General features: G+C 36.2%; 2 protein-coding genes across 2 annotated transcripts in view; both read left to right on the top strand.

The window, feature by feature from the left end:
• The first annotated feature begins 1,766 nt into the window (after nt 1–1,766).
• On the top strand, nt 1,767–8,004 carry LOC117986208 (organic cation transporter protein-like). The gene is made up of 6 exons (XM_034973046.2): nt 1,767–2,015; nt 3,969–4,197; nt 4,956–5,211; nt 5,464–6,087; nt 6,554–6,735; nt 7,340–8,004. Exons 1-6 carry the CDS (start codon nt 1,816–1,818, stop codon nt 7,493–7,495), a joined length of 1,647 nt encoding a protein of 548 aa, XP_034828937.1. The 5' UTR covers nt 1,767–1,815; the 3' UTR covers nt 7,496–8,004.
• A 97-nt stretch (nt 8,005–8,101) lies between these two features.
• LOC138402993 (solute carrier family 22 member 21-like) overlaps nt 8,102–24,573 on the top strand; it is a 22,325-nt gene continuing 5,853 nt past the window's right edge. The window contains exon 1 of the mRNA XM_069501778.1: nt 8,102–8,824. The gene's annotated coding sequence lies outside the window, so the exon portion shown is untranslated. The remainder of the gene's footprint in view (nt 8,825–24,573) is intronic.

Below are 24,573 nucleotides of genomic sequence, written 5' to 3'. Positions count from 1 at the left end.
AAGGAGGAGGTTCTCAATTCGACTGTTTGTTTTTTGTATGTTTGTTACGCGATCACTCTTCCGTTCCATTCCCATCCTTTGAGGATCTCTCCGTTCTCCATCTTTGGAGATGGAGAACGAAACTCCTCAAAGGATAAGAGTAAATTGCTCGTAATCAATGTAATAGCTTAATAAGCAGTAGGTTTTTTAACCAGACATTTCATATTTTAGTACAATGGGGCCACTAAAAATTGTGAAATAAAATTTTTTCAAAAAAAAAAAACCGACTTCAATAACTACAAATACTAAAACGAAAAAAATAATTTGATTTATTACCGAATATATTACGCATATGCCGGCACAGCCGTATTTTAATTATAACAGGATGCACATTAAACAAAACGGAAATGCGCCCACGAAGGCTCGGTTCATCTAATATCTTGTAATCCTGACTTATCCGCGTTAATTATATCATTATCTTCTAGGAAAGGCTTTCAGTTTTTCCTACATATACAAGAGTTATTGTAATTCGATAATAATATTTTTTGGAGTCACAAAACAATATTATGGCACCGGCTCCAAAAAATATTACTATAGAACTACAATAACTCTTGTATACATAATATATTGGGTAGTAAATCAAATACTTTTTAGTGTTTGTAGTTATTGATGTCGGTTTTAATTTTTTGATTTTTTTTCTATTTTGCGTTAAGTAGGTATGTGAAACGGCGCAATCAATCAACAAACATAATCTCCAGAAAACGGAACCGTCTGAGAGCACTACAGTGTTGCAGGATACTAAATAACTAATCAGATAAGATACGCCCACCTATCCGTTATGTTGCATTCATCTATACTTATCATGTAACTGTAACTAGGATGTCTGTACATCAACTCCATAAATTAATTAAAGTGAGGACTGCGCTGAGTTCGTGTATGTTCGTGCTGATCTCAGAAACTACTGTACGGATTTTCATACGGTTTTCACCAATAGAAAGAAGAGCTGTTATCTATGAAGGCTATGCCATTATTAAAAAAGATTTAGCGAAAATAAGCATCTGGTATAATGATAAATAATTATTGTAAAATTAGTCAAATCGTCCCATTTGAGAGCTTTCGTCTTCCGTGGCGTGCGCTGCGTAAATACCTATAGTACGCAACAGGTTGAAGTAGCAATCGGGGAGGGAACGCCCCGCACACCCGCACATGCGGGCCAGCGCGGGAGACGTGCGGGTGTGCGGGTATAATGGTGTGCGGGGTGTCTTCGAGATATTATATGGCATCAATTTCTTTTTAATGTAACTCCCTCCATCATCTAAACCGATTTCGACAACTCTTTTTTATGAAGCTTAAGTGGCATCTTCCCCCTAGCGAAGTCGGGGCGGATCACTTAAGTGGCATCTTCCCCCTAGCGAAGTCGGGGCGGATCACTTAAGTGGCATCTTCCCCCTAGCGAAGTCGGGGCGGATCACTTAAGTGGCATCTTCCCCCTAGCGAAGTCGGGGCGGATCACTTAAGTGGCATCTTCCCCCTAGCGAAGGCGGGGCGGATCACTTAAGTGGCATCTTCCCCCTAGCGAAGTCGGGGCGGATCACCTAAGTGGCATCTTCCCCCTAGCGAAGTCGGGGCGGATCACTTAAGTGGCATCTTCCCCCTAGCGAAGTCGGGGCGGATCACTTAAGTGCCATCTTCCCCCTAGCGAAGTCGGGGCGGATCAGCTAGTGAATCTATGATAATAGGTTTATTTTAATTGTAATACTTAGAAAGGCTCTAGTTTAATTAATATCTCGGCCTAAGAAAGTCATCATATCACGATAAAGTCATAAAGTAAAAGAAATGTCTACCGATGAGACAATAGAAGTTGGTAATAAAACGGAGGTGAAGAGGAAGCTAGACTTGGACGACGTGCTGGCTGACGAGCTGGGGCAGCTGGGCAAGTACCAGCTGGTCACCATCCTGCTGGCGACGTTCCCGGTTATTTATCAATCGATTTCTACTGGTGAATTTATTTTTACCACCGCGAGGATATCTACCAGGTAAATTTTATCATTTAATACATTATTATCATTATACAAATAAATTATTTCATTTCATTTCATATATCTTCGCCGGCTCAGTTATGAGCACATAATATCTCTTAGAATGAGACTGGTTTATGTCATAGTCTGCTACACTGGCCTAGAAAACGTGACAAAATCTGGATTACCTGGGAGTTCTCTATAATGTTCTCAAAAGTGTGCGAAGTCTGACAACCCGCAACTGACCAGCAAGTCAAAGTCAAATGATTTATTCAAAATAGGTAATAAATCACTCTTTTTGATAGTCAGTTGTTGGATTTGTAAGATATAGGTGTGATAATTATTACGCAAACTTAAAACTAAAGCTACGAGGGTTCCAAACGCGCCCAGGTCTGAGAAGAGCCCACAACAAACTCAGCCGGGTATTCTTTTTATCATCACCACTTTACAAAATTATTTAAAATTATTAGAACTATCACAAGGCCGTTAAGCAACTCATTCCCAAGCTTGCTTATCATTTAAATAATCCTTACATTGTAATAGAATTTTTTCAATTAGTTTACGTTTTATGAAAACTTTGAACTTGTTGAGAGACATCTCCAATATATTTTCTGGAAGCTTATTATAAAAACGTATAGAATTACGAGCAAATGAATTGCTAACATTACTTAGCCTAGAGGCGGGCCTTACAAGTTTATTTTTATTTCTAGTATTTACATTATGACAGTCACTTTTTTTTGAATTGATTTATGTCTTTATGTACGAACAATAAACTTTCAAAAATATATTGATTATGCACTTGTACGGGAGCGGTGTGCAGGCTCGACCGTAAAGAGAGATCTCCCACCGAGCGGTTAGTTGTGCTCGGTAGCGCCAGCTGGGTCGACGGTTGTCTTGAAACTACTTAATATAGTCCAGGTTTCAAAAAACTCCGTTAGTGCGAGTACTGTCGGCGGTACATTTGTTCGGGACTACGTCATGAAATGTTATCGATTTAATTGCGCCATCTAGTTTCAATTGTGGCAACCGTGGCACACTGTCAGAATTTTAAAAGTTCTCAGCGAGTCTCGTGGTCCCATACTATATATGGCTCGAACAGGCCTTTTCTGCAGCACAAAAATAGAATTTATATCAGCAGCATTACCCCATAATAATATACCATATGACATAATGCTGTGAAAGTAACTAAAATATACTAGCCTCACCGTTTCTATGTCTGTCAACTGGCGAATCTTTTTTACCGCATATGCAGCAGAACTAAGTCTGTTCGATAAGTTATTTATATGAGAGCCCCATTGAAGTTTCGCATCTAACGTTATTTCCAGAAAAATAGCGGTATCCACTAAATCTAATTCCTAATGTTGCACAGTGGTTTTCACCTGCTTAATATTTGGTACCTAATGTGAATTTAATACACTTTGTCTTTTTCCCGTTGAGAAGCAGGTTATTAGCTTCGAACCACTGTACTACCTTGGTGAGAGCATTGTTTACTTCATCAAAAGTCATTAAATATGGATTAATTTGAAATAATAGTGCTGTATCACCAGCAAACAATACTATCCTGTGATTATACTTGGCGAGGTAAGGAAGGTCATTTATGTAAATGAGGAACAGAAAAGGTCCTAAAATGGAACCTTGTGGGACCCTTATTTTTACAACGGATCCGGGAGGTTGCTTTCCATTCACGTCTACCTTTTGTATTCTATAATTTAGGTAAGAACTCATCAACTTCAATGTTGCACCCCTAACTCCATAATGCAATTTCGCGACCAATGTTTTGTGATCAACGCAGTTGAAAGCCTTGGATAAATCACAGAAAACGCCAAGTGCATGCATGGCGAACAAAGGTCATGGTCTAAATCCTTCTAATTCTGAGAGGATGCCTGTGCTCAGTAGTTGATAGGCGATAGGTTGATCCTGATTATGATGATGAAGTAATAAGAAGAAAAAAAGAGAAATAAACTTTTACAGATGCCTAATACCACAGTGCGATGGCGAAAATCCTGAGTACGCTCCGGAATGGTTGCTCAACGCCATTCCAGGCACAAGCACGAGCAGCTTCGACAACTGCGAGCGATACCAGAACAGCTCCCTGGCGAGCGGCGGCGCGGGACAGTGTCCTAAGGAGTGGTTCGACTCCACACACACTGAGCCTTGCGAGGAGTACGTGTACCAGAACACGCTGAGCATTGTGTATGACGTAAGTATTTAACGCCACTCCAGGCACCACCACTAATCAATATACTACCATTTGGCTGATAAAAGGGGAGGACACTTGACTCTAATAAAAATTAGCACTTTAAAACATCATATTTTACAAACGGATCTAAAAATCGAAAAATTATGTTCCCACACCCACAGTATTTTTAAAAGACCTGTTCAAAGATACCCCACCCTATGGCGTAGACGAGAAAAAAATCATCCCCACCTTACATGTAGGGGAGCTACCCAAAAAAAAATATTTATCACAATTATTTTATTTCACCACTTTATCGGCGTGATTAATATTTATACCCATGCAAAATTACAGATTTCTAGCACTAATAGTCTCTGAGATTAACCGAGGACGGACGGACATAGCGAAACTATAAGGGTTCCTTGTTTACTACGGAACCCTAAAAATTAAAATAACACGACCAATAGCTTTTGATCATTTGAGTGGTTTGTGTTGGTACGATCTTGGCTGAAGTCAGTTTACCTAAAAATGACGTCACACTCGCGTGAGAGACCGCAATCGTTGTGCCGTGTGCGTTTAAATACTTAAACAATTTGGAGAGATCTTTGAGAATATTATGCAAAACTCTGACATGCAGGTCTCACGATTCCTTCACCGTTAACGCAAGTGATATCTACTTAGAAAATACTATTTTAATTCCTTAATCCAAACTCTTCTTGATCGTCGAATGATCTTTTTGTTAAGTTTTTTTTTGTGAATTTCTAAGTCTTCTGGGTTTCTAGTTTGGGTTGGCGTGTAACGAATGGAAGCGATCGCAGATAGGCTCCATCCGAAATATAGGAGCATTATTGGGGCAACCAATCGCCGGCTACATTTCGGACCGCTGGGGCCGTCGCGTGGCGCTTGTTATCAACGCCTTCAACACCGCCTGGTTGGGAATCGCCAGGTCCTTCGTCCCCTCCTACGAGTGGTTCCTCATCACTGAGGTACTCGGGGCAGCTACCGGTACTGGGATATACGTTTCTTGTTATATCTTAGGTAATTTTATTAATATCATCATCCCATACAAAAGCATTTTTTACAAAAAAAATACAATTTCACGCTACCGAATACTTAACTGAAAACAATACGTACATAATTCAGCGGGTACCAACGGGCACTGAAGATGTCGTTTTTCATTGAGTTATTCAGAACAATTGATTGAGCTGACTGATCAATAAATGTATTAAAATGAAAAAATCTATCGAAAGTAAAATATTACAAGATTTTAATAACGTACAATTTTTTCAGTTACTGAACTGGTGGGTCCCAAACGTCGAGTGATCGCAGGAGCCACTATTTCATCAATATATACGTTGGGGCAAGTTGTCCTGGCGCTGGTCGCGTGGGGCGTGCCGGACTGGCGTCGACTAACACGAGTTCTCTTCACCCCACTATTACTTGTTGTTACGTACTTCTGGCTTTTATCTGAATCGGTCCGCTGGCTCATGAGCAAAGGTCGATACGAAGAGGCTGAAGCCATTCTCAAAAGTGTAGCGAAAATGAATAAAACACATCTGTCGGATATATCCTTGCAAGCGCTTCGTGAGACCGCAGAAGCTGAGAAGTTAAAAGAAAAGCCTGACGAACCTTGGTTGCCGATCCAAGTAATAAGATCTCCCATTATGCTTTTGCGCTGTGTTGTCATTCCAATAGTGTGGACCAGTAGTACACTTTCGTACCATGGAATTAATATTAACGCTCTGAATCTGTCAGGAAATAAATATTTAAACTATATTTATGTGGCTCTGGCAGAAATCCCTGGTTACTGGACCGTTATCTTGCTGTTGGATCGGATCGGTAGGAAGCCAGTGCTGATCGGTGGATTCTGGTTATGTGCGGGATGTCAGTTTGCATTTGCTTTTATACCAAGTGGTACGTACCTGAAGCTTCTATTGTAATACAATTTGCTGGTTTAGTGGACTAAAAGCCAGCGCGTGTCAGACCTTCGTTATTTTATTAAAGCTGAAAGTTTCTCTGCGTATCGTCCCCAACACTGGTCTAGCAGGGGGTTGCCATGATACTAAGTGTTTGGCAATGCATGCCGTGATTTCTAATACTATTCTGAAGAAAATATAAAAAAGTTAAACTTTATACTTTGACTTTATACTTTTATTACCTGTTTTTTCCCAAAGCCACCATGATACAAAAAAAACATCCAAACAAACGTTCTGCCCAGTATTGGACAATACGCAGATAAACTTTCAGCTTTTGTAAAACAACAAAGGTCTGGCACGCGCTGACTCTCTGTCTATAGGGTTATTTTGTAAAAAATAGTGAGTTTTAGTTTTGTGATTATCTTTATAATCAAAATGCGAGAAAAATACTGTTTCCATTGCAGGTTATTACGGCTTGTCACTTACATGTTACTTGGTCAGTAAGTTCGCCGCATCGACCGTGATAACGTCCGTGTACGTGTACACCGCCGAGCTGTTCCCCACCAGGTACCGCCACAGCCTGTTCGCCTTCACGGTGATGATCAGCCGCATCGGGCCCATTGTTTCACCGCTTACGCCTGCGCTGGTAACTTTCATGATCTTTGGGTGTTTACTATTGAATATATTATATCGAATCTGTGAGCGGCACTATATCCTATCCTTAGCTTTCCTAATTCAGCCATTTCTCGCCTCCCTCTTTGCGCCAATCGAAAACCTTGGTTCTCCTGCAGATTTCCTCATTTTGCGTCTTATCTTCCATATAAACGCTCTCTCCATAGCTTGCTGATTTTCAATTTAGAACAGGTTGACTAGTGGCAAAATGTATTTGACCTTGGCTTTGGCCTTTCCTCTATGCCTGACAGAGTGCGTTAAGCATCAGTAATTTGTAAGCACTTGATAATTAAAGTAATGTATTTAAAGAATCGTATGCAAAATGGTTTGAGCCCATCGCACTAATATCCTCTGAAGAAGCAACTTTTTTAGTATTCAATTAATTAATTTCTAACTGTCAAAGATGGAAGTAATCTGCTCTGCGTATCTCTGCTGTCAGTTAGGAGCTACATCAATAACTAGCTATTTTTATTGTCGCCTTCTTCCCAGTAGAATTTACAGTCTAGTTAGTAGTTAGACATATTTGATGCTTCAAACGGGCCTGATGAAACCTACTTGAAAATATATTTTAATTTCAGGCATTAACAATTTGGGAGCACTTTCCATCTGTACTGTTCGGTTCGTTCGCGCTGCTGTCGGGGCTGCTCCTCTTCCTGACTCCGGAGACCCTGGGCATCAAGCTGCCTGACACCATGGAGGAAGCTGAGCAGTCGAGCTCGCAAACACGAAAGTGATCTTATCGACCTTAGTTAAAATTTTAATCTTTTTTGCGATCAGATCTCCTTTGATGAGGGCACAAAGAGAATCACGGGCGTGAACTGCATTAATTTATCCGTACTATAAAAAGAGCTCAAAATATCTTTAATGAGGTTATTCTATAATAAATATAGGTTTGAACCATAGATTAATAATTATTGGTTTCGCACTCTCACATGCTTTGAACTTTTCAGTTATTTATAATCAATTATTTTAACTTGGTTTTTATGTTACTTTTGACACTGAATGTGTTGTGTAGGATGTTATTGCATTTTAAGCTTATTTCGTGGTTTAACGACAATATTTTAATGTATAAAACGGGTACATTCCACGATTAATTTTTGTTTTTATTTGTCGATATTTCAACCCAATTGCACGGGTCGTGGTCACGACGTGTAATGGTGGTATGTACCCGTTTTATACATTAAAATATGTTATTGCATATTTTCTGTGGTAAATGTTAAAATTAATAAAACTTGTTTGTGAAGACATCATTTTTCCCTTTATCGCTGAATTAGTGTGGAGTGACATAGGTCAATCACATATCAATATCCCAAAAATCTGACCTTACTAATTTTATACCGACATAACTCAACGGGTTGCGGAGCAGAAGTGGCAATGGACTGGGCACATAGTTCGAAAAACCGATAGACGTTCGAGTCCCGAGGTGCTAGAAATGGCAACCTCACACCGGAAAGCGCATCATTGAAAGATCCCTCCAACGAAGACAGACGACATCAAGCGAAGCGTAGGAAGCCGCTGGATTCAGGCGCAAGACCGAGGCGTGTGGAAGTCCTTACTAGAGACTTATGTCCAGCAGTGGACATCTATCGGTTGATGATGATGATGACCCTTACTAAATGCTTACAGATTGTGTGGGAGTACTCTTGTAGTGTTATTGGTATACTAATAATATTCTGATAAAACACACGCGCATCCTAAATATTAAATTATCAATGATTTTATCATCGATTATCTCATTTGCGATATTTAAAATTAGTACTAATAAATTACACTATCTCGGGCACCCAATATCGGCGTAGAACAAAGTCAGTTTAAAGTTGTAACTAAAAGTGATTAATAGGCACCGCAAAAGTTAAAGTAAAAATGGCTCTCGATGAGAAAATAGAGGTCAGTAATGGGGGGCAGACACAGAAAGGGTTTGACTTGGATGACATCCTGACCAATGAGGTGGGGCAGTTAGGGAAGTATCAGATCATCACCATCCTGTTGGCATCGTTTCCAGTAATTTTCTCCGCGTTTGCTGCTGGCGAATATATTTTCACCACGGCCAGGATCCCTACCAGGTAAATTAGTTACTAGTAGTGTATAATTGGGCATTCTAGATCATTAAAGCATGTTTCGTTTCACTTCGTTTCACTTCGTTTCACTTCGTTCCACTTCGTTCACGAAACATGCTTTAGTGATCTAGCAATGCCCAATTATAGCTTTTGCATTTCGTTCATTCGAAACATGATTTAGTGATTGCGCAACTAAGATTTCATAAAGGTTAATCAAAGATGGTTTGCAATTTTCAATATAAACTATGGTGACGTTGAGAAACTGTTACTTTATTCGAGTTTGTTAAAGCTATCACACAAAAATGAGATTTGAAAAGCAGCCTCAATCACTTAATTTTAATAACATTTGTACTGTTAGCGAAAATACTACATTCCGTCATGGTAAACTACTTCCCAATACAATACGGTGTCTTATATGTGGTCCATCGAACTGTGGTAAAACCAATTTAGTCATCGGTCTTCTCCTACACGAAAATGGATTACGATTTAGAAACGTTTATGTTTATTCAAAAACCTTGTATCAACCTAAATATACGCTTTTAGAAAATATTTTGAAAAGAGTACCGGGAGTGTCTTACTTTAAATACCACGCCAATAATGATGTCCTTAGTCCTCAAAGCGCTAAACCTAATTCAGTCATAATTTTTGATGACGTAGCATCTGAAAAACAAAACAACATCAGAGATTACTTTGCTATGGGTAGACACAAGTTTGTTGACTGTTTTTATTTAAATCAAACATATACAAAAATTCCTAAACAGCTTGTGAGAGACAACGCTAATCTCATAGTTTTATTCAAACAGGATGACATTAATTTGAAACATGTTTATGACGAACATGTCAACACTGATATGTCCTGGTCATTATTTCGAGAAATGTGTTCAAAAGTATGGAATAATCCATATAATTATCTAGTAATTAACAAAGATTGTCCTAAGAATGAAGGAGGTTATAGAAAATCATTTGATACATTCATTGTGTTCGATTAATCATGTTAATTTATTTAAATATAGACGTTTCCTTCAAACCACGTCATTGATTTAAACGTATACATATATAACACTCCTATTATTTTTATAATGGACCGTCATATAAAGCAGCAGATTATTGAAGCATCCGAAGCTGTAAAAAGGAAATTAAAATTATTGAAAGATTCAAAAACTGATAATGATATGGTTCTTCAATCAGTATTTAAACCTATTACTACTTCACTTGATCGTATCGCCGATAAAAATAATAAAAATATTGATTTTGAAAATTTTGATGTTTCTAAAGAACCTGAAAGCCGTGAATGGAGCCAGTTAGATCTGAAACAGGATACCACGTTATTGGATCCAAGCGATTCTAGTAATCCTCAAGAGTCAGATGATGAAAATAGTGATGCGTCATTTAAATCGAGTGAAACATCTAGTTGGTCCCTATCGTCAGAAAATTTCGGGGATATTCCATTCGGTGTACGATCTGTAAATGGAAAACCTTTCATAGGTCTTACTCCGATTAAAATTAATAGTAATTCTTTTGTAATTGCTGAAAAAGAATATAAAAAGACTCCTGGTCTTAATGAATTGTTACTTAGTAGAAACCCTAACCTATCTTTGATCGATAAAGAAGATATAATAAACTATAAAGCAATCCTTTTGACAACGAATGTACATCGTCGAGACTATGATCCATCAAAACCAATTAAAAGTAACAAAGGTCAAAAGTACATGACTATAATAAAACCAATATTTCAAATCCCTACTTTGGAGGAAAGTAAGAAAACTGTGAGAGGTGATGGTCTTCCTTTTATGAAATTAATAAAACCCAATACGGATTACGTTTATTGGAATAACCCTAATGAATTGGTTGAACGATTGAAACTTTTGATTGCTTCAAAACAAGCTGGTAATACTGGATTAGATAATGAGATAATATCGATAATCGAAGAACTCAGAGAAAACGGTGATCTTAATTAGTATATAAATACTAGAAATATTATCTGATTAGAGCAGTAACATTTTATCCATACTTCTAAGCTGATCAAAATGAATATCGATAAATTCGGCCATCACGTTCATAAGCGTCTACGTGTGTCAGAATTATTTGATTTTGATGACCTTGTAAAAAAGACAGAAACTGGAGAGGTTGATCTCAAATCATCATATTTAAAAGGTTTACCATCACCAAAATCACGCGATCACGCAGTTAACAAAGAATATGTAGACAATTTAATAAATAATTTAGATAAAAATATTGTTCTTGACAAATATTTAAAGTTCGAAAATAAAACACTTGATTTGCAGTACGCAAAAATGAAAAACTTACAATCTCCATCAGAACCAAACGATGCTGTTACCAAAAACTACGTTGATCAAATTCTGAGTAATTATTGCACTAAAGAACAATTGATACTTGAAAAAAGTATTTTAAATAGACAAATTGCTATGTTAGTGGTAAAAAGTTTGCGTGAATATTATACTAAGTCTGAAATAAATAAACTCATTCAAGCTTCAACTAAACATGAGTAAGCAACAAGTTGTTGAAGAAATTCATAAGCAAGCTCGAAAAAACTTTCAGCGTCGACATGTAAAATTGAAAGGTTTACATGATTTGTGGCAAGCTGATTTAATTGATATAAAAAATATCTCAAATGTCAATAACAATTTTAAATATATCTTGGTTGTAATTGACTGTCTTTCAAAATATGTTTGGGTATTTCCTCTTAAAACCAAAAATAAAGAAGAAATTTTCAATAAGTTTAGTACATTATTTAAAACAGGATCCGTGCCAAAGAACTTGCAAACTGATTTTGGAACAGAATTTTATAACAAGATGTTTAAAAAACTTATGAATGATTATGGTATTAATCATTATTCCACATATTCAACCAAAAAGGCTTCTATCGTCGAAAGAGTAATAAGAACTCTGAAGAACAAGTTATACAAATACTTTAGTCTAGTGGGAAATTATAAATGGTTAGGTAAACCACTTCAAAATGTTGTAACATCGTATAATAATACTGTCCATCGCTCAACTCGGTACAAACCAGTTGATGTAAAGTTTGATAACGTTTCAAAAGTTTTGTGTAATATAAAAAAATCACAAAAATATAATAACACCCTCAAAGCGAAATTAAAAATTGGTGATTTTGTAAGGATAAGCAAATACAAAGGTTGTTTTGAAAAAGGTTATACGCCAAACTGGTCAACTGAAGTTTTCACGGTTATAAAAGTCAATAAAACCTGTCCGATCACATATCACATTAAAGATCAAAACAATCAAATAATATCTGGTATATTTTATCAAGAAGAACTCAAAAAATCTAAATGTCCTAATGTATACTTAATAGAAAAAGTTATCAAAAAAAGAGGAAGTAAGCTCTTCGTTAAATGGTTAGGATTAAGTGAAAAAGAAAATAGTTGGATCGATAAAAGCACATTGGTTTAAATATATAAATTATAACGTATCTAACTATAACATTATTGTAATACAAGTAATGAAAGCAAGAGGACTTGTTAACACTGTAATTGACAATTTACCAATAGAGCTACATTTACCAGGATATAACTTTTGTGGACCAGGTACAAAGTTAAAGAACCGATTGGCTCGAGGTGATAAAGGAGTTAATTTATTAGACGAGGCGTGCAAACGTCACGATATTGCTTACGATAATTTCAGTGATATAGACAATCGTCACAAAGCAGATATCGAACTAATGAAGCAAGCTAAACAAAGACTGCGTTCACAAGATGCAGGGAAGGGTGAAAAAGTAGCTTCGTGGCTCGTCAATAAAGTTATGAAGGCTAAAATAAGAACTGGCGCTGGTGTTAAAAAATTCAATTCAATTGTTTCCAAAATACGTCGAGGGATAAGCAAATTAAAAAACAAAAGCAATTGTGACGTTGTAAATTTTGAACTACTAACTAGCGTTTCGCTTTTAATAAAAATCAATTTTGTTCAAAGTATGTTGGTGCCACCTAGCATCAAGGTGCAGAACTACGCGTGGGTCGATGTTCAGAGTTCATTCGAGCCACAATAGATGGCGTTTGCTTCGTTGTCAATTGTCGTAAAAATAAAAAAAAAAAAAAATTAAATAAAACCATAATATCATTTGTTTATTGTTAAGTCATTAACAAAACGGTTCTTATAATATATCCTTAGGTTCCGCAAATATTCAAAAATGAATTGGCTTCATGATCAAACTAACTGAGAGCGGCCACACTCGGGTTGCGTCTGGCAACACCGATTGGTGAGATTTAGAATTTTTCTGGAGTCAACATGTGAAGACGAATTTTTTTCGTTCCAGGAAAATCTCACTCTTTTTCGCCCATGGCTTCGCCTGGGAAAATACAATAGTTATAAATTTAGTCATCCTAACGTATTTCAATGTTTCATCAATTATGGTGAGTGAAAAATCAAGTAATGTGGATTCGACAAAATGGCGGTTTGGTTAGAGAAAATCCTAATTTCATGATTTCCCTTTCAGTTCCAGTTATTTTTACCTTCCCAAATAAATGAGGATAATGGGTTGTGGGTGGACTCCTGAAAACCATTGGTGGCCAGGAGTTCAATAGGTGAGTTGTGTTTGATCGGGAAAATTCCACGTGTCGAAATTTTCACACAGCACAAATTATAATCTTGTTTTTCTTTGTTGCAGGTTTTCCGTTTGCGTTTCCGTTTTTAGTTTTCGGTTTTCGTATTTATTTCTTTTGCACATTCACGTTGGCAACTTAATTTCTATGGATAAGACTTGGTGAAAATCTTTGTAATGAAACATTTCGGTTGTGAAGAATCAAGTTAAATCGAGTTTTGGGAGCTTGGCCGATGCCGTCCAGCTACCTTGCAGTCTTCGCACCTACAAGTAAGCAAATGTTTGTATCCTGGAACAGTTTAGTGAACCTTCTTAGTGTATGTGTACAGTAAGAACCCTGTCTTTACTACTGAGCTTTTATTTTGAAACAATTTTATGAATTTTACTGTGTCATTGTCTATTCCATGCCAATGGCATCTTAAATTTAAAACATAGATTTTATGTACTATCTACCTAAGGCATTCTAATGTATCTAAATTAAGTCTTGGCATTAAGCTAGAATAACTAAGCATTATTAGCCATCACTATGTATTAAGCGACCCCGGTAAAAGTTACATTAAAAACAATTTTGCCTAACATCTAGCAAATTTCATTTATAACACCTCATATACATTACAAGGGAGTCGACGGCTAGCTTCTATTCTTTACTAGGTAGATAGATCAAGTAAGTAAAATTATTTTTTTTTCCTCTAATCTTTGTAAGGTGGTAGATTATTCCGTATCCGGGTATATTTCTATTCCGCCCAATTTACCACCCTTACAAATGGCGCCCGAACGTTTTTTTTATATAGTTATTTCAGTATATTTTGAGAAATTTTGTGAATTTTATGAAATGTACTCCGCTGATTGTACAATTTTCTAAGTAGTGACACATTGCAAAGAGCACTAAGCTGTTTTTTATGGTTAACTAACTAAATAATAACTAATAGTTAGAAATTTTGTTTGATAGTTTAAGTAATTTTCTGAGTATAGTCCAACAGTGGTTTTTTCTTATTTAATTAACACATTATAAATGGTGTTTATGCCGTTCAATCATGTTATTTGACTTACCTTGGAGGTGTATAAGTGAATGTTTGCCTTCAGTTTAGTAATAAACATTGCTTAACTGAGTTGTTGTTGGGTATTGCTTTCAATAGTAAGTACATCTTATGTTTGAAAAATTCCGGTAACTTAGTATAATTAAAGTTTTGAAACGCTATGTGCCGTTAACTAGTTACACACATACATTTATAAATACTAAGAGTTACAACTTGTGAAACTAAATATATAAACTATATTCAGAGATTACATTAAGTTCAAGTATGAAGTTATGAACAATTTTTTTTTCAGTGACTTGATACTTCATTATTTTGTTGAAATTTTGTTTAGAGCTGTGTTAAGGTTATGATAAAAGCTACTTCACACACAAAACATGTTAAGTTTAATTGAATGCTGGTAGTTTAAAGTGACATTTAGAAACAGATTTTGTTGTATTTTAGGTTATGTGTTAAAAGTGTAAAGTAACAGTCATCAAACCATTGCACAATCTCTTTGTTTTTTTTTTGAAAGATAATATGCTAGTCAGAGTTCATTGCAACTTTGCTGCCTGTTTACTTTTGTAATTGTAAAGGTTGTAACACACTGTGTACTCATAAAGGTGATACTGCACCTTACAATCATTTATTCAATTTTGGGAAGTTTTATTTTGTTATATTTTGTTTACTATAGTAATAATATGTGCTTGTATTATTAACAATATTTTGGAATAGGAACATAATTGATAAAATAGTTAGGATAGACTTAAGAATATTGTTTTTGTTGTGTATTTTGCTTGTGTATATTTAATAGTTTAAATAACTTCTTTTGTGTTTGTGTTTAACCAATTTGTATAAGGCTAAACATAGACAGTTACACAAGCTCGATATTTTGTTAAATGTGTTTTGACTTAACACAATGGAACAGACTTTTGCCCAGTTTCATTCACTTTTGAAGGACGAATTGTGTTATGAGGTATCCATTCGTTCCGAAACTCCAGCACCTACAGTGCTAGGTTTAAAGAAACAGTTAAAACAATTAATTCAGGAAATTCCTTCTGAATCAATTTTAGAGACGGATTTCACTTCTGAAAGTGAGTTAGGGGTTATTACTAAAAAACTTCAAGACTTAGAAGATTTATTAAAAAAGTGTTCTGACACTAAAGATAGACATGCCCTCTGTAGGTCTAAAGCTTTAGCTTCACATTTGTACTTTAGAATTTTGAGAATACAGTGTTCCGAACTCAGCTTAATAAGTAGGAAGAGTGAATTACATACAAAGTTGCAGAGTTTGATTTCCAGATTAGATGCTGACAATGAGTCGTCTCACGACGAATCACTGGATTCCGAGAGTACCGCCGTTGACTGCACTGGTGATAAAAATGTTGCCAAGTGGAAGTTAAATTTCAACGGACAGGGTGATCCGCGCAGTTTCATCGAACGCGTTGAGGAATATAAAAGATCTTATGGCGTTTCAGATGGAAAATTATTTGTTTCTGCATTTCATCTTTTTACAGGCCGAGCATTGTTATGGTACAGAGGCAACAAATGTCAAGTTTCGTCTTGGTCAGAATTGAAAACTTTATTTTTAGAGGAATTTGATGCAGTAGATTATGACTACAGGTTGCTAGGTGAAATTCGAGCAAGAACACAAGGCTCTGAAGAACCTGTGTCTATCTATTTCGCTATAATGTTTTGCATGTTTTCAAGGTTGTCAACACCACTTTCCGAAGAACAAAAGTTACAAATTTTATTACATAATATTCGCCCTTTTTACTCAGAACAATTAGCTCTTGTTGACATTAAGTCTGTCGCAATGTTGAAGGAAAAGTGTCGCAAACTAGAGGCTGCGAGGCAGCGTTCCGCCTTATTTTCTGAGCCTACTAACAGTAAGGCAACTTTAAGTTCAGAGTTTGCTTACAAACAAGTGACAAAACAGATAAACACACTTTCAGTCACACCTGCACCTAAGGTTGATACAAGTAAAGGCACTGATTTTACGAAAACAAATAAACAACTATGTTACAAGTGCGGCAAGGGTAACCATTCCTTTAAATTTTGCAGGACAGTTCCGAAATTTATTAGATGTTTTTCGTGTGGACGTCAGAACTTTACAGTAAAGACATGTCCAAGTTGTAGTAAAAAGGCGACTAGTAAACCCGCTCCGGACAAAAATTCAAAAAACTAATTAGTAAGAACTGTGCAGAGACACAAGTAAAGAACTTGGTCATTAACAACAAAACATCCCTTTTACCTGACACAGTTCTGTATTCAGTGGATAAACGAGACTTTAGGCCACATTTAAAGGTTTTTGTTGACGGTTTTGAGATTACAGGTTTACTAGATTCCGGTGCTTGCGCGTCAATTTTGGGTAACCAGGCGCACAAGGTTTTTTTGAGATTCGGTTATAAATTGCATAGCAGTATTGATACCACATTTTCAGTGGCAAATGGAGACAAACTTGATTGCATGGGTTATATGTTTATTCCGATTACTTATAATTCCGTAACTCACATAATAAAATTTTTTGTAGTACCCTCTATAATAGCGGATGTTATTTTTGGCTGTGACTTTTGGAAAACATTTCAGTTAGCCCCTGGCATTTTTGATAATTTAGAATTAATTAAGGCACCTTCTCAATTTTACAATATTTGTGCGATTGATAATGAACAAATTCATACCATCACTTCTTTTGAAAACTTATCATCTCAACAGAAAGAATTAGCCCAGTCTGTAGTAAATAAATTTTTAGATATTTCTTCAACGAAAATTGGATTGGGTAGAACAAAATTAATTGAACATGTTATTGACACCGGTGATGCCTTGCCAATAAAAATAAAACAATATCCACTTTCTCCCGAAAAGAAGGAAGCTTTAAGTAAAGAGTTAGATAGGATGCTGGAAATGGACGTAGTTACTCCGAGTGAAAGCCCTTGGAATAACCCAGCAATTTTAGTGAAAAAGGCAAATGGAGACTGGAGATTTTGCCTAGATTGCAGGAAATTAAATTCAGTGACAAAGGGGGATTCATACTCAATACCGTACATTCCACAAATTCTAGATAGCTTGAAAGAGGCAAGGTTTTTATCATCGATTGATTTAAGTTCAAGTTTCTGGCAAATTCCGTTAGCTGACGACTCTCAGGAAAAAACCAGTTTTACAGTTCCTGGTAGAGGGTTATTCAAATTTAAAGTCATGCCGTTTGGCCTATGCGGTGCACCAGCACGACAGCAGAGGTTAATGGACCAGTTATTTAATCAAAATTTTTGTAGTGATATTGAAAATGGAATAGTATTTTGTTATATAGATGATATTGTTATTTGTTCTGCTGATTTTGAAACCCATTTAATTTTATTAAACAGAGTTCTGGATAAACTAAAAATGGCTCAACTATCCATAAATTTTGATAAATGTAATTTTTTTAGAAACTCTTTGAAATATTTAGGGTATATAGTGGATGAATTTGGTTTACGCACAGATCCTGGAAAAGTTGCCGCAGTTTTGAACTTTCCGACCCCAAAAACTGCACAGGAGGTAAAGATTTTCCTAGGCACTTGTTCTTGGTACAGGCGCTTTATTAGGAATTTTCAACCATCGCTGCACCACTCAATAGACTAACGAGTAAAGGAAAGAACGCACCTAAATTTGAGTGGAGCGAACAGGCAGAGGTAGCATTTAATACATTGAAGAATGCGTTGGTAACCGCACCTGTTCTTGCGGTACCGAATTTTGAAAAACCATTCAAAATACATTGTGATGCTTCTGCATATGGTGTTGGCGGTATGCTGACGCAAGAAACCGATGGTTGCGATCATCCCATTGCGTATGTCAGTAGGAGCCTAAATAAAAACGAAAGGAATTACAGCGCGACGGAACGCGAGGCTCTAGCTGTGATTTTTGCAGTGGAGAAATTTCAGGCTTATTTTGGTTCCAAGCCAGTCACAATTATCACAGACCATGCATCCCTAAAGTGGTTCTTAAATTTAGAAAATCCCTCAGGACGACTCGCCAGGTGGGGTTGTAGATTATCACAGTATAATTTTGTTATCGAACATAGGAAGGGTTGTGATAATGTAGTTCCGGATACCTTGTCGAGACTCATACACGTAGATGTAGTTGGTGATCGTAATGATAACTCTAGTCAACAAGTTTTGGTAGATGACTGGTATGACAAAACATTTAATGGCTGTAAAATCAATCCAGCAAATTTTCCGAATTTTAGTATTTTGAACGATAAACTATATCGTTACAGTAAATGTAAATACCAGCTTCTCAGTGAGTTCGACTGGAAAGAGGTAGTCCACAAGAACGACATCCTTAGAATTATGCAACAAAACCATGCAGATGCAACTGCAGGTCATTTTGGTGTGTTCAAAACTCATCGCAGATTATCCCTCAGATATTTTTGGCGTGGTATGTATAAGGACGTGGTTGAGTACGTTAAGAATTGTGATACTTGCTCTGCGTATAAACACACGACATCAGCCACTCCAGGTCTGCTAGGGAAGCCTAAAGTCTGCGAGAGACCTTTTCAGGTCATTTCGGCTGATTTAGTCGGACCTTTGCCTAGGTCTAAATCAGGATTTACATTTCTTTTTGTGGTGACGTGTTGTTTTTCGAAATATACAATGTTGTTTCCGTTACGGCGCGCCACAGGTGCCGCTGTTGTTAAAGCGATAGAGAATTTTGTATTTTTGAACCATAGTGTTCCAGAGACTGTGATTGTGGACAATGGGTCCCAATTTACAGGATCTGAATTCCGTAATCTCATTAAGCGTTATAATATTCCGAAATTACACTACACACCACTGTACACTCCGCAAGTTAACCTTGTTGAGAGGTACAATAAGGTTGTTATGACTGCTGTAGCCGCTTTTGTGAAAGATAACCACAGGTCCTGGGACGAAAACCTGTACAAGGTCCAGTTCGCCATAAACAGTGCGGTTAATGAATCCACTGGATTCTCCCCGTTCTTCCTTGTCCACGCTAGAGAACCGGTTTTAAATGGTTCCTTCTATAAGGACACGGATAAGGAGTACGAGGCCGGAATTCCAAGGGAGGAATACGCAGGAAAGTTTGGAACTTTGGAGGACATATTTGGTCAGGTTAGGAGAAATTTGTTTCAGGCTCATGCAGAGTATGCAACGCATTACAACTTAAGGCGTAGGTCTGCAAGCTATTCTGTTGGGGATATAGTGTGGAAAAAGACCTATCCACAAAGCGACGCTACAAATTTTTTCGCAGCTAAGCTGGCACCTAAGTATGAAAAGTGCAGGGTTGTCAAGGTTTTGTCACCTTTGGTTTATGAACTAGTTAGAGTAGCTGACAACCACCCAATAGGCACTTGGCATATTAAGGATATTAAGAAGTAGATATTTGCCATTACTTAGTTTGGTCTAAACTGTTTGAATATTTAAGTTATCAATATTCAATTAGGAATTTGTATGAGTGTAGTGATGTTCTGAATTAACAGTTACATTACCATGGTTCAGTTGAGGATGAATGTAGTGGATGTATGTAGGGATGAATATGTGATGATTGGAATGCTTGTGGTAGACCAACCGGTAGAGAAAGTAAAAATGCAAATATCGTACTTTGGGGATAACGAAAAGGGGGGGTTTTGTGTTTTGTTTTCGTTTTCCTTCTAGATAATGGATCATTTCTGTTATTTTTCCGATTCTGTTCCGAGATCTATTTTCTAGGAGAGTTATTTCGTTTTTTTTTTCTCATATTCCGATTTTGATTCGGTTTTATTTTTCCGAATGGGATAGAGAACGGTTGCCATATCAGATGGACCCGTTCACAACCAGATTTTCCGTATTTGTTGAGTAACAAATATTACGATGGTAGTTTAAAAGAGTGAACCACCGTAGGCCTAGACGCATTCTATCAGTCAGCTGAAGAATGATGCCAAGATGTTTCCACTCAAGTGTCTTAGACACCATGAAGTTTTTTTTGTATATATTCTTTTTAGAAGTTAGGGTTGTGTAGTTAAGTATAATGTATAAAACCTTACACTGTTTTCAGTATATTTATTTTGTTAGACAATTTTCCTTGTTAGTAGTAGATGTGCGTTCACGCGTAACTTCTGTGTTTTTTTTGTTTGTTTCAGGCAAATTGTTAGTAGTTGTTGGATGACGCTGAGGGCAGCGTGGTTCAACCTGTTGAACCTTTTCGTAGGAGGGGAAGTATTGTGACGTTGTAAATTTTGAACTACTAACTAGCGTTTCGCTTTTAATAAAAATCAATTTTGTTCAAAGTATGTTGGTGCCACCTAGCATCAAGGTGCAGAACTACGCGTGGGTCGATGTTCAGAGTTCATTCGAGCCACAATAGATGGCGTTTGCTTCGTTGTCAATTGTCGTAAAAATAAAAAAATAAAAAAATTAAATAAAACCATAATATCATTTGTTTATTGTTAAGTCATTAACAAAACGGTTCTTATAATATATCCTTAGGTTCCGCAAATATTCAAAAATGAATTGGCTTCATGATCAAACTAACTGAGAGCGGCCACACTCGGGTTGCGTCTGGCAACACCGATTGGTGAGATTTAGAATTTTTCTGGAGTCAACATGTGAAGACGAATTTTTTTCGTTCCAGGAAAATCTCACTCTTTTTCGCCCATGGCTTCGCCTGGGAAAATACAATAGTTATAAATTTAGTCATCCTAACGTATTTCAATGTTTCATCAATTATGGTGAGTGAAAAATCAAGTAATGTGGATTCGACAAAATGGCGGTTTGGTTAGAGAAAATCCTAATTTCATGATTTCCCTTTCAGTTCCAGTTATTTTTACCTTCCCAAATAAATGAGGATAATGGGTTGTGGGTGGACTCCTGAAAACCATTGGTGGCCAGGAGTTCAATAGGTGAGTTGTGTTTGATCGGGAAAATTCCACGTGTCGAAATTTTCACACAGCACAAATTATAATCTTGTTTTTCTTTGTTGCAGGTTTTCCGTTTGCGTTTCCGTTTTTAGTTTTCGGTTTTCGTATTTATTTCTTTTGCACATTCACGTTGGCAACTTAATTTCTATGGATAAGACTTGGTGAAAATCTTTGTAATGAAACATTTCGGTTGTGAAGAATCAAGTTAAATCGAGTTTTGGGAGCTTGGCCGATGCCGTCCAGCTACCTTGCAGTCTTCGCACCTACAAGTAAGCAAATGTTTGTATCCTGGAACAGTTTAGTGAACCTTCTTAGTGTATGTGTACAGTAAGAACCCTGTCTTTACTACTGAGCTTTTATTTTGAAACAATTTTATGAATTTTACTGTGTCATTGTCTATTCCATGCCAATGGCATCTTAAATTTAAAACATAGATTTTATGTACTATCTACCTAAGGCATTCTAATGTATCTAAATTAAGTCTTGGCATTAAGCTAGAATAACTAAGCATTATTAGCCATCACTATGTATTAAGCGACCCCGGTAAAAGTTACATTAAAAACAATTTTGCCTAACATCTAGCAAATTTCATTTATAACACCTCATATACATTACAAGGGAGTCGACGGCTAGCTTCTATTCTTTACTAGGTAGATAGATCAAGTAAGTAAAATTATTTTTTTTTCCTCTAATCTTTGTAAGGTGGTAGATTATTCCGTATCCGGGTATATTTCTATTCCGCCCAATTTACCACCCTTACACAATAAATCTGCTATTAAGTACGCTTATGCAGCTGCAAAAAAAATCGTCGGTAAAACTAATCGACTTCGCCTGCCTAGAGTGATACCTGTTCCAAAATCGGGAGGTGTTTTGCCTTTAATACCAATTTTTGCTGGTCTATCTGCTTTAGGCAGTTTAGCTGGAGGTGCTTCAGCTATTGCAAAAACTGTCAACGATTTCTTAAGCGCTAAAAAATCCTTCTCGCAAAACAAGCCTAAGGAGTCTATCGCTTTAGGCAAAGGATTATACGTTAAACCTTATAAAAATGGCCATGGTATTTATATAAATAATGCAAAAAACTGAAGGTTAGGCTACCCAATAGAGCTTTGACTGATGTTGATATTAAAAAATTTGTTAATAAACATTGTATTCCACACTTTCGAGGAGTGTTCATGAGAAATAGCTTACCTAATAAAATAAACCGTATTGAACGCGGCATTGTTAATTTGGATGATGTAAAAAATAAAGGAACACATTGGGTAGCCTATGCTAAATTGAAAGATTACTGTGAATACTTTGACAGTTTTGGTGATTTGAAACCACCTAAAGAAATAAAAAAGTATTTAAATGTTTGCAATATTTTTTATAACTATGATAGGTACCAAAAGTTTAATACTGTTAATTGCGGTCATCTATGTTTAGAATTTTTACAAAATTTTTGGATTAAAAATCATATAAATTAATAGACAGTTATTTCATTTCAGTCATACTCATAATGTCCTTTACACTGTCAATTACAGGCAACACGTCAAATTTAGAAACAACATATTCTCCGAGCTTACTGTTAGACGGTGAATATGAGTGCGCTCTATTGTATTTATCCACTTTTAACTCGATTCCGAATATAGATGCCAGTAATAACAAATTTTATTATGCATCAAATCAAGTGGTAGAAATCCCTGAAGGAACCTACGAATTTCAAGATATTTGTGATTATCTAAGGGGACACATTGTTGGATGTTCACTAAAACTTTACTGTAATAATAATACGCTGAAAACATTTCTTTACTGTTCTCAAGATGTTCACTTTGAAAAAAAAAATTCTCTCGGGACTATTTTAGGGTTTAGCAGTCAGACCCTAAAAGCTAATATATTACACGAGTCGACGTTACCAGTCAATATTTTATCAACAACCGTGGTGAGGGTTGAATGTGATATTATAAGCGGTTCCTACATAAATGGTAATCCTAGTCATATTTTATATGAATTTGCACCGAACGTGCCACCTGGATATAGAATTATTGAAATACCTAAAATATAATCTATTTCCCTGTGAATCAGAGTGACATTAATAACCTCAGTATACGAATACTTGATAGTAAAATAAATTAGTTAATTTACGTGGCGAAGAAATTCAATTATATCTTCATATAAAAAACGAAATGATAGATTACAGCAAAAATACAATTCCTCGATTTGAACAAACAGTGGTGAAAAAAAGAAGCTTTCAAAATCAAACAGTGACAATAAATACACATCACTACAGCATGGGTCACTCAGTGCTAAATCATTCACCCGCAAAACTACACATCCTAAAAAGAAGATTAAATTAACACTTAAAAATAAGAAATTTCTTCAATCTATTGGATTATCAAAATGACTATTTTGAACATAATTAATTCTCCCGTCTATGACACTTCCATAGAGAGTATTGAAGTTCACTCTTATAAACCATACGGAACCAGCTTCAACACAAACGATGAAATTAGAATTCCTATCAACCAGCAAGATTTATATGTCTTACCCTCAGAGAGCACGCTGTATATAGAAGGGGTCATATCCGTTCAAAATATTGAAACAAAACAAACAGTTTCAAGTATTCAACTAACTAATAATTCTTTTCTTTATCTGTTTCAAGATATTCGATATGAACTGAACGGAGTTGAAATAGATAAGGTTAAAAATACTGGTATCACTACAACAATTAAATCTTTGCTTTCATTTAGTGATCATGAAGCTAAAATGGCTAAAGCATGGGGCTGGGACTTAAATGGTACTAAATGCAAAGGCAGCTTTTCAGCTTCTATCCCTCTATGTAATATAATGGGGTTTGCTGAAGATTATAAAAATATTATTATGAATTGTAAGCACGAATTAGTTATTCTGCGAAGTAATAATAATATGAACGCAGTAAAACTTAACACTGGTGATTTTGTACATGATATTCAAATAAACAAAATAGTATGGCGTGTTCCTCATGTTAAGGTATCTGACAGAGAAAAAATTAATTTACTAAAGTATCTAGAAAAAGATAGACCGATTCAGTTAGCTTTCAGAAATTGGGATTTGTATGAATATCCTCTGCTACCCAAAACTACTAAACATACTTGGTCTATTAAAACGTCATCTCAAATTGAGAAACCAAGATATGTAATTATAGGTTTACAAACAAATAGAAAAAACAATGTACAAAAGACATGTCTCAATTTGATGAATGTGATTTACGTGATGTTAAAGTGTTTCTAAATTCTACATACTATCCATATGAAAGTTTGAATGT

This window comes from Maniola hyperantus, chromosome 11 (assembly GCF_902806685.2).
Source record: "Maniola hyperantus chromosome 11, iAphHyp1.2, whole genome shotgun sequence".
Classification (NCBI taxonomy): Eukaryota; Metazoa; Arthropoda; class Insecta; order Lepidoptera; family Nymphalidae; genus Maniola; species Maniola hyperantus.
This window is presented reverse-complemented; position numbering and strand designations above follow the sequence as displayed.

What these genes read in the sequence shown, in the direction of transcription:
- LOC117986208 (XM_034973046.2), top strand. Translation starts at nt 1,816, where the DNA reads ATGTCTACCGATGAGACAATAGAAGTTGGTAATAAAACGGAGGTGAAG. An exon ending in CGCTGAGCATTGTGTATGAC is followed by an intron (nt 4,198 to 4,955) that starts GTAAGTATTTAA and finishes CTGGGTTTCTAG; the next exon opens with TTTGGGTTGGCGTGTAACGA. An exon ending in ATTTGCTTTTATACCAAGTG is followed by an intron (nt 6,088 to 6,553) that starts GTACGTACCTGA and finishes TTTCCATTGCAG; the next exon opens with GTTATTACGGCTTGTCACTT.